At 44.9% G+C, this 9726-nt stretch overlaps 1 protein-coding gene across 1 annotated transcript in view; it reads left to right on the top strand.

The window, feature by feature from the left end:
- Positions 1-456: 456 nt before the first annotated feature.
- Positions 457-9726, top strand: part of LOC129823314 (keratin-associated protein 9-1-like) — a 9789-nt gene continuing 519 nt past the window's right edge. Inside the window, exons 1-2 of the mRNA XM_055882241.1 lie at positions 457-491; positions 8363-9255. Of these exons, the coding sequence (XP_055738216.1) occupies positions 457-491; positions 8363-9255 (928 nt within the window). The remainder of the gene's footprint in view (positions 492-8362; positions 9256-9726) is intronic.

Here is a 9726-nt window from a genome sequence, read left to right on the forward strand (position 1 = left end):
TAACAATTTTACTGTAAGGTCTACACATGTTGTATTCGGTGCATGTGACAAATACAATTTGATTTGATTTGAGATCCATTTGTTATTCTGCAGGTGGATCTTAGAGAGCCCAGCAGATTTTCTGTTCTCTGATTGTCTACAGACATCAGAGAGACTGAACCAGGATCTGCAGAGGTCTCGCTGACCTATGTTTATTTTCATATTTCCTCTGACGTACGAGACTAGTGTGTGTGTGTGTGTGTGTGTGTGTGTGTGTGTGTGTGTGTGTGTGTGTGTGTGTGTGTGTGTGTGTGTGTGTGTGTGTGTGTGTGTGTGTGTGTGTGTGTGTGTGTGTGTGTGTGTGTGTGTGTGTGTGTGTGTGTGTGTGTGTGTCTTGGGGGAAAGGGGCTAAAAATCCTGAGGTAATCTCAGGCACAAAGGCAATGTCATTAGAGACGGGGGGGACATTATTCTTAAATGGCAACCGATGCAGAGCCTAGACAGGAGATAAGGTGAGCAAAAAATATTGGGGAGAGAAAAGAGGGTATGAGGAGGAGGAGGAGGAGGAGGAGGAGGAGGAGGAGGAGGAGGAGGAGGAGGAGGAGGAGGAGCACTAGAATTTGTCACGGGCAGATAAAACATGCAATGATAGCGTTGTTGTTTTTTTACTCTCTCTCTCTCTCTCTCTCTCTCTCTCTCTCTCTCTCTCTCTCTCTCTCTCTCTCTCTCTCTCTCTCCTCTCTCTCTCTCTCTCTCTCTCTCTCTCTCTCTCTCTCTCTCTCTCTGTGTGTGTGTGTGTCTAGGTCTCTCTCTCTCTCTCTCTCTCTCTCTCTCTCTCTCTCTCTCTCTCTCTCTCTCTCTCTCTCTCTCTCTCTCTCTCTCTCTCTCTCTCTCTCTCTCTCTCTCTCTCTCTCTCTCTCTCTCTCTCTCTCTGTGTGTGTGTGTGTCTAGGTCTCTCTCTCTCTCTTCTCTCTCTCTCTCTCTCTCTCTCTCTCTCTCTCTCTGTGTGTGTGTGTGTCTAGGTCTCTCTCTCTCTCTTCTCTCTCTCTCTCTCTCTCTCTCTCTCTCTCTCTGTGTGTGTGTGTGTCTAGGTCTCTCTCTCTCTCTTCTCTCTGTGTGCCTAGGTCTCTTTCTGTCTCTCTCTCTCTCTCTCTCTGTGTCTAGGTCTCTCTCTCTCTCTGTGTGTGTCTAGGTCTCTCTCTCTCTATCTCTCTCTCTCTCTGTGTGTGTCTAGGTCTCTCTCTATCTCTCTCTCTCTCTCTCTGTGTGTGTCTAGGTCTCTCTCTATCTCTCTCTCTGTGTGTGTGTGTGTGTGTGTCTAGGTCTCTCTCTCTCTCTCTTTTTTGAGGTTTATCTGACATACGATGAATGCAGCAGTTTTATCTGAGTAGACAAAGGAGAGGTGACATGCAGGCTGGCTCTGACGGCTGATCTTTAGGGAGAAGAAGAGAAGATGGGGCTGTGTGTCTCTGAGTGGGTCTACTGGCTGCTCAGGATCTATGTAGTTTACAGGTTTTCTTTGTCTGTGGTTTATGCATCGATTCAATCAGGTTGTGTGCACAACCTTGCGTGTGCTTCTGTCTGCATATGTACATTGAGCATACACAACACTAGGAACACTATTTCCATGACATACACTACAGCAGCAAGTATGTGGACACCCCTTCAAATGAGTGGATTCAGCTATTTCAGCCACACCCGTTGCTAACAGGTGTATAAAATCGAGCACACAGCCATACAATCTCTAAAGACAAACATTGACAGTAGAATGGTCTTACTGAAGAGCTCAGTGACTGTCAACGTGGCACCGTCACAGGATGCCACCTTTCCAACAAGTCAGTTCATCAAATTTCTGGCCTACCAGAGCTGCCCCGGTCAACTGTAAGTTCTGTTATTGTGAAGTGGAAACGTCTAGGAGCCACAAAGGCTCAGCCCCGAAGAGGTGGGCCACACAAGCTCACAGAATGGGACTGCTGAGTGCTGAAGCGCATAAAAATCTTCACTCCTCGGTTACAACGCTCACTACTGAGTTCCAAACTGCCACTGGAAGCAACATCAGCACAATAACTGTTCGTCGGGAGATTCTTGAGCAGCCGCAGACAAGCCTAAGATCACCACACACAATGCCAAGCGTCGGCTGGAGTGGTGTAAAGCTCGCTGCAATTGGACTCTATAACAGTGGAAATGCGTTCTATGGAGTGATGAATCACACTTCACCATAATTTCCGTCCGACGGACCAGTCTGGGTTTGGCAGATGCCAGGAGAACGCTATCTGCCTGAATGCATAGTGTCAACTGTAAAGTTTGGTGGAGGAGGAATAATGCTCTGGGGCTGTTTTTCATGGTTCGGGCTAGGCCCCTTAGTTCCAGTGAAGGGAAATACTAACTCTACAACATACAATGACATTCTAGATGATTCTGTGCTTCCAACTTTGTGGCAACAGTTCGGGGAAGTTATTTTCCTATTTCCAGAAATAGCTTGTCGAGTTCGGTGTGGAAGAACTTGACTGGCATGAACAGAGCCCTGATCTCAACCCCATCGAACACCTTTGGGATGAATTGGAACTCCGACTGCAAGCCAGGCCTAATCACTCAACATCAGTGGCCGACCTCACTAATGCTCTTGTGGCTGAATGGAAGCAAGTCCCCGCAGCAATGTTCCAACATCTAGTGGAAAGCCTTTCCAGAAGAGTGGAGGCTGTTATAGCAGCACAGGGGGAACCAACTCCATATTAATGTCCATTATTTTGGGAATGAGATGTTCAACGAGTTTTGTATACTCACTATATGTGTATTAATGCTGGGTGTATGAGTGTTCGCATACAGTCCATGTTTAGAACACTTAACATGGTCAATTCCAAATGCAAACTCCATTATCCTTTCTTTATGTGTTTTAAGTGCATTCTTTATCAACCAACATTCAAAGTATTGAAAATCTAAGTGCAGTTTCCCCATACATGTTTTGGGTAGCTAGCTATGTGTATAGAGAAACAGCACTTAGTGCTTGTGTATTCATTCCACGGGTATAATGCAGGTACAGTCCTTATGTTCACTTCTATGTATTTGTCTGTCTTGTACTGTGGATGTATAGTAATAAAGTGTGTCTGTGACATTGTGTTGAGTAAAGCTCACCAGCAGATACATTGATCAGAGGAGCTTGTTGTTGTCGGGCAGAACAGATGAGAGAGTATAGATTTAGACAAATGAGACATCAGGGACTGAATACACTCATTGACAGTGTCATATTAACTATTCACACTGCCATGTTAAGGTTAGAGAGACACACTGGTCTCTATTCACTGTCAAGGACTGCTTGCTAATTAGTAGGTCAAGACTGCTTTGGCAGAGAATAACGGGTCGTTCCATTTGATTTTAATCACTTTTTGACCGCACCCCTTTTGATTTAAACATTTCTAAACATATTTGCCAAAGGTAGAAGAGGTCAGAAAGTGACTTTTTAGGCCTGAATGCCAAAATAATTAGGAGACAAATGTGACCGACCGGCTCGATTCGGTCTTATATAGAAACATTTGAAATTGTGTTTTTTACATTGGATAAAAGTAGAGACTCAAAGCTAGAAAATGGTATATCATACACTGCAGCTGAGGAACAATGGGGAAATAATTCTGCTTTGAAAGTTGATTAACTTGTAACCTCACTTTTGAGAAAATGGCCTTTAAATATTTTGGAACCTACTGGAAAGCTCTTCTTTGTCTACACCCATTCAGCATCGTTCACACCCTTTTAAGATTTAGCCCCACCCATCTCTTTAAGGATTCACCTGTGAGGCTACATACTAAACAACCAAAGATTTCAAGACTAAAGGCTGGTTTATACTACGGGTGTGTTTATACATTTAGATTTGGTTATGTCATTTCAGGCAAACGTTTTTAAAAAAGGGGCGGATCCTTAAGAGGAGTGCCAGCGTGTGCTCGGGATGTTTGTGAATTCAGATAGTTGTCAGATTAACTGTTCGTAAATGTACAATGTAACTACACTTTTTTGCCAACGTTTACAGACACCGGCAATCTTCAATGGGTGTTGAGCGTTTGTAAATTCGTCAGTTATTCTACGCTCTGGCACACTCAGACGAGAGTGCTCTGAAATCGGAGTAGATAGCCAGAGCGAATTTACCAGCTACATCTATCGACAGTTGTCGCAGTGACATCATAAACATTCTATTGAAATCGTTACTTGCATAGTGGAGTCTTTTGTTTAGACATGTAGCTAGCTAGCTAAACAATGAATCATAATCCCAACTCATAACGTTACTGCCCTGCATGAATCTGCAGGTAGCTAACCAACCAGGTTAAATGCTAGCTAGGTAACATTAGGCTATAACTAGCAATGCAAATGGCTCTGAGATAAAATAATATTACTACACAGATCATACACGTAATGTTAGCTAGCTAGCTATGCATGCAGATGACTAAACACTATACACCTCAGCTACTACACTGAGTGAAATCACTGCAACACTTAACAAAGAGCTGCAGTCAAATTCAGAATGGGTAGCAAAAAATAAGTCTGTCCTATATATTTTGTTGTGGAGGTTCCAACCAACCCAATGCACCAAGTACACAGGATCTCTCTTGGGCCAGTCCCATTAGATCTCTTACAGTGACTTCGGAAAGTATTCAGATCGCTTGACTTTTTCCACATTTTGCCTTATTCTAAAACTGTTTACATAGTTTTTCACCCTCATCAATCTACAGACAATACCCTATAATTACAAAGCAAGAAACGTGTTTTTTTGTTTTTTTTGTGCTAATTTATCAAAATTATTTAAAAAAAAATATCACATTTATGTAAGTACTCAGACCCTTTACTCAGTACTTTGTTGAAGTACCTTTGGCAGCAATTACACCCTTGAGTCTTCTTGGGTATGACGCTACAAGCTTAGCACATCTCTATTTGAGGAGTTTCTCCCATTCTTCTCTGCAGATCCTCTCAAGCTCTGTCAGGTTGGATGGGGAGCATTGCTGTACTGCCATTTTCAGGTCTTGTTCGATCAAGTTCAAGTTCGGGCTCTGGCTCGGCCACTCAAGGATATTCAGAGACTTGTCTTGAAGCCACTCCTGCAATTCTTGGCTGTGTGCTTAGAGTTGTTGACCTGTTGGAAGGTGAACCTTCGCCCCCAGTGCGAGTCCCTGAGCCCTCTGGAGCAGGTTTTCATCATGGATCTCTGTACTTTGCTCCGTTCATCTTTGCCTCGATCCTGACTAGTCTCCCAGTACCTGCCGCTGAAAAACACCCCCACAGCATGATGGTGCCACCATCATGCTTCACCATAGTGATGATGCCAGGTTTACTCCAGATGTGAAGCTTGGCATTCAGGCCAGAGAGTTGAATCTTGGTTTCATCAGACCAGAGAAATGTGTTTCTCATGATCTGAGAGTCTTTAGGTGCCTTTCGGTAAACTCCAAGCAGGCTGTCATGTGCTTTTAACTGAGGAGTGGCATCCGTCTGGCCACTCTACCATGAAGGCCTGATTGGTGGAGTGCTGCAGAGATGGTTGTCCTTCTGGAAGATTCTCCCGTCTCCACAGAGAAACTCTGGAGCTCTGTCAGAGTGACCATCGAGTTCTTGCTCACCTTCCTGACCAAGGCCCTTCTCCCCCGATTGCTCAGTTTGGCCAGATGGCTAGCTATAGGAAGAGTCTTGGTGATTCCAAACTTCTTCCATTTAAGAATAATGGAGGCCACTGTGATCTTAGGGACCTTCAATGCTGGATAATTTGTTTGGTACCCTTCCTCAAATCTGTGCCTCGACACAATCCTGTCTCGGCGCTCTCTGGACAATTCCTTCGACCTCATGGCTTGGTTTTTGCTCTGACATGCACTGTCAACTGTGGGACCTTATATAGACAGGTGTGTGCCTTTCCAACTCATGTCCAATCAATTGAATTTACCACAGGTGGACTCCAATCAAGTTGTAGAAACATCTCAACGATGAATGGAAACAAGATGCACATGAGCTCAATTTCCAGTCTCATAGCAAAGGGTCTGAATACTTATGTAAATGTAATTTTTTTAATTAAAAACCTGTTTCACTTTGTCATTATGGAGTAATGAGTGCAGATTGCTGAGGATAGTTTATTTTTGAATAAGTCTGTAATGTAACAAAATGTGGAAAAGATCAAGTGGTCTGAATACTTTCCAAAGGCACTGTATATACTGCAGACAAGTTATATGACTTAGCTTGTTCATCATTCATAATTAAGTCATCATTGCAATTTCAAAAACTAAAAGCATTTGGGATAAATCATTCACTAAACCCTAAACCCCAACAAAATATTTTAATGAATAATATGGTAATTTAGCAAGTTGAGGTGATAAAACTGCTTGGAGTAACCTTGGATTGTAAACTGTCATGGTCAAAACATGATGATGCAACCGGGGCTAAGATGGGGAGAAGTCTGTCCATAATAAAGCGCTGCTCTGCCTTTTTAACAACACCATCAAGGCAGGTCCTGCAGCCCCTAGTTTTGTTGCACCTGGATTACTGTTCTTTCGTGTGGTCAGGTGCCATGAAAAGGGACTTATTAGCCAAATTACAATTGGCTCCGAATAGAACAGCACGGCTGGCCCTTAAATGTACACAGAGAGCTAACAATAATATGCATGTCAATCTCTCATGGCTCAAAGAGGAGGAGAGATTGATTTCATCATTAATTGTTTTTGTAAGAAGTATCGACATGCTGAATGCACCGAGATGTCTGTTTAAACTACTGGCACATAGCTCAGACACTCATGCATACCCCACAAGACATGCCATTAGAGGTCTCTTCACAATCCCTAAGTCCAGAACAGATTATGGGAGGTACACAGTACTACATCGAGCCATGACTACATGGAACTATTCCACATCAGGTAACTGATGCAAGCAGTAGAATCAGATTTTAAAAACAGATAAAAATACACCTTATGGAGCAGCGGGGACTGTGAAGAGACACATGCTAACACATTCAATCTACACACACGTTCACAAGGATTTTGTATTGAAGATACACTGTAAAACTGGATAAATTCTGGCTACTCAAACATTTTGACGAAACCAATTACCTAAGTAGTTTTGCAAACTTTTCCAAACATTTTTCCATTGATCTTCCATCCAGGAGTTCTGGAAAACCTGGGAAATGTAGCAGAATTTTGCAACCCTAACTGTAAATCACATTATGTTGTTTGCAAAGTGATGTGTAATTCCTGTTGGAATCTAGCCAGCGTTAGGCTATCCAACAGTTGAAGTTTGTATTCACCCACTATGACTGCCAGGGTTAAGAACAGTGGGAGACAACTACCTAAGCCATTTAAACTGGAACAGTTTCAGTAAATTATTTTATTTGTGTAGCATAACATTTAATCAATCAATCAATCAATGTACATGCAAAAACACAGATATTAAAAACAATTCCAAAAATGTACCTGCAGTATCTTGCATATCTTTAAAAAAAATGTTGGTTTGACTTCTCATTTAGTTTTGAGTCAGTACCACATAAACACTTGAAGTAATAATTACTTTTCATTAACTTTGAGTTCAACTCACTATAAGTTGTTGAGTTGTGCATGTGGTAGTAGAATAGTGGCCTGAGGGCACACGCTTAATGTGTTGTGAAAAGTGTTATGAAATGTAATGTCATGTAATATTTGTAGTTGTATATAATTGTCTTAATGTTGCTGGACCATGGCAGCAGCTAACTTAATCCTAAATAAATACAAAACACAAATACAAATGTTCTAAATACATGTCAACTCAGATGTTTGATTTATTTGACATATGTTGTAGCTTAAACCCTATTGTGCATCATCTGAGGTGTTTGTGTTGTGCCTACCATCATTTGAGACACAGCACACTCTTGGTTTCGTTCGACTCAAAAGGGGTACAGTCAAAAAGTGATTGAAATCAAATGGACCCTAATGTGTTTTCCTTTATGCAATAATACCCTCAGCCTGGTTAGATATGTCAAATAGAAACATTCTGAACGCAGGAAAAGATTCCATAACGGAATAGGAATACATCTGTTTGGTTAAAACCTGTACACATCCCTAATGTGTTGTCAGGGTTGAAACTAACTCAGTCTGGCAAAGCATAGGCCCTGAAATAACCCCCATAGTCTGGAGGTAGAGAGACGACACAGACAATGTTGACCTCTCTCTTTTCTCTCTCTCTCTGTCTTTCTTTCTTTTTCTCTCGCTCTCTCCCTCTCTCTCTCTCGCTCTCTCTCTCTCTCTCCGCTACCCCTGTCTCTCTCTCAGGTCCCCTTTGTCCCCCAGCTAGCGTTCACCATTGTGACAGGCCACTTAAGCAACACTTACCTGCAGCGTCAAACCACCCTGATGCCGAAACCATTAACATACATGTTGTGACGCGTGTGACACCTCAGCGACGCTCGGACAACCTGCTGCTCCCAGGGTGAGTGTACCGACGGCTGCGTCCCGACGGCTGTGTCCCGCCGGCTGTGTCCCGACGACTGTGTCCCGACGGCTGTGTCCCGACTGCTGTGTACCGACGGCTGTGTCCCGACGGCTGTGTCCCGCCGGCTGTGTCCCGACGACTGTGTCCCGACGGCTGTGTCCCGCCGGCTGTGTCCCGACGACTGTGTCCCGACGGCTGTGTCCCGACTGCTGTGTACCGACGGCTGTGTCCCGACGGCTGTGTCCCGACTGCTGTGTCCCGCCGGCTGTGTCCCGCCGGCTGTGTCCCGACGGCTGTGTCCCGACTGCTGTGTACCGACGGCTGTGTCCCGACGGCTGTGTCCCGACGGCTGTGTCCCGCCGGCTGTGTCCCGCCGGCTGTGTCCCGACGGCTGTGTCCCGACGGCTGTGTCCCGACGGCTGTGTCCCGACGGCTGTGTCCCGACGGCTGTGTCCCGACGGCTGTGTCCCGACGGCTGTGTCCCGACGGCTGTGTCCCGCCGGCTGTGTACCGACGGCTGTGTACCGACTGCTGTGTCCCGACGGCTGTGTCCCGACGGCTGTGTCCCGACTGCTGTGTCCCGACGGCTGTGTCCCGCCGGCTGTGTCCCGACGGCTGTGTGCCGACGGCTGTGTCCCGCCGGCTGTGTACCGACGGCTGTGTACCGCCGGCTGTGTCCCGACTGCTGTGTCCCGCCGGCTGTGTCCCGACGGCTGTGTCCCGACGGCTGTGTGCCGACGGCTGTGTACCGCCGGCTGTGTCCCGACTGCTGTGTCCCGCCGGCTGTGTCCCGACGGCTGTGTCCCGACGGCTGTGTCCCGACGGCTGTGTACCGATGGCTGTGGACCGACTGCTGTGCCTGTAAGCTTCATTGCAGTACACTATTCTACCAAAGGCATGGTCACCACTATATAAACCTTTACCTACCCTAAATATAAATTGAGTGAAGAGAAGAGAAAATATTTGCCTTGTATTGTAGGCCTAGTTGAGACAAAAAAAAGAATTAACGCCCTCATCAAAGGATTAGGACTGAAAACATGGTCGACACGGTCAACAGTCACACCACAGGACTCTACCAGTGATATTAGTCCATCTCTTCCACATCATGTACTGGGTTACAACAGCCATAAAGCCACTAGTTACAACAGCCAGAAAGTCATAAACCCTGCCTATTTATAAAATGTATCTTTTTAAAATCTGATTTTAAACCTAACCTTAAGCCTAACCTTAACCACACTGCTAACCTCATTTCTAAACCGAACCTTAAATTAAGACCAAAGTTTGACTTTGCAGCTGTGGTAACTAACCCATTTACTGGACATTTCTCCTGAC

This window comes from Salvelinus fontinalis, chromosome 25, assembly GCF_029448725.1.
Source record: "Salvelinus fontinalis isolate EN_2023a chromosome 25, ASM2944872v1, whole genome shotgun sequence".
NCBI lineage: Eukaryota > Metazoa > Chordata > Actinopteri > Salmoniformes > Salmonidae > Salvelinus > Salvelinus fontinalis.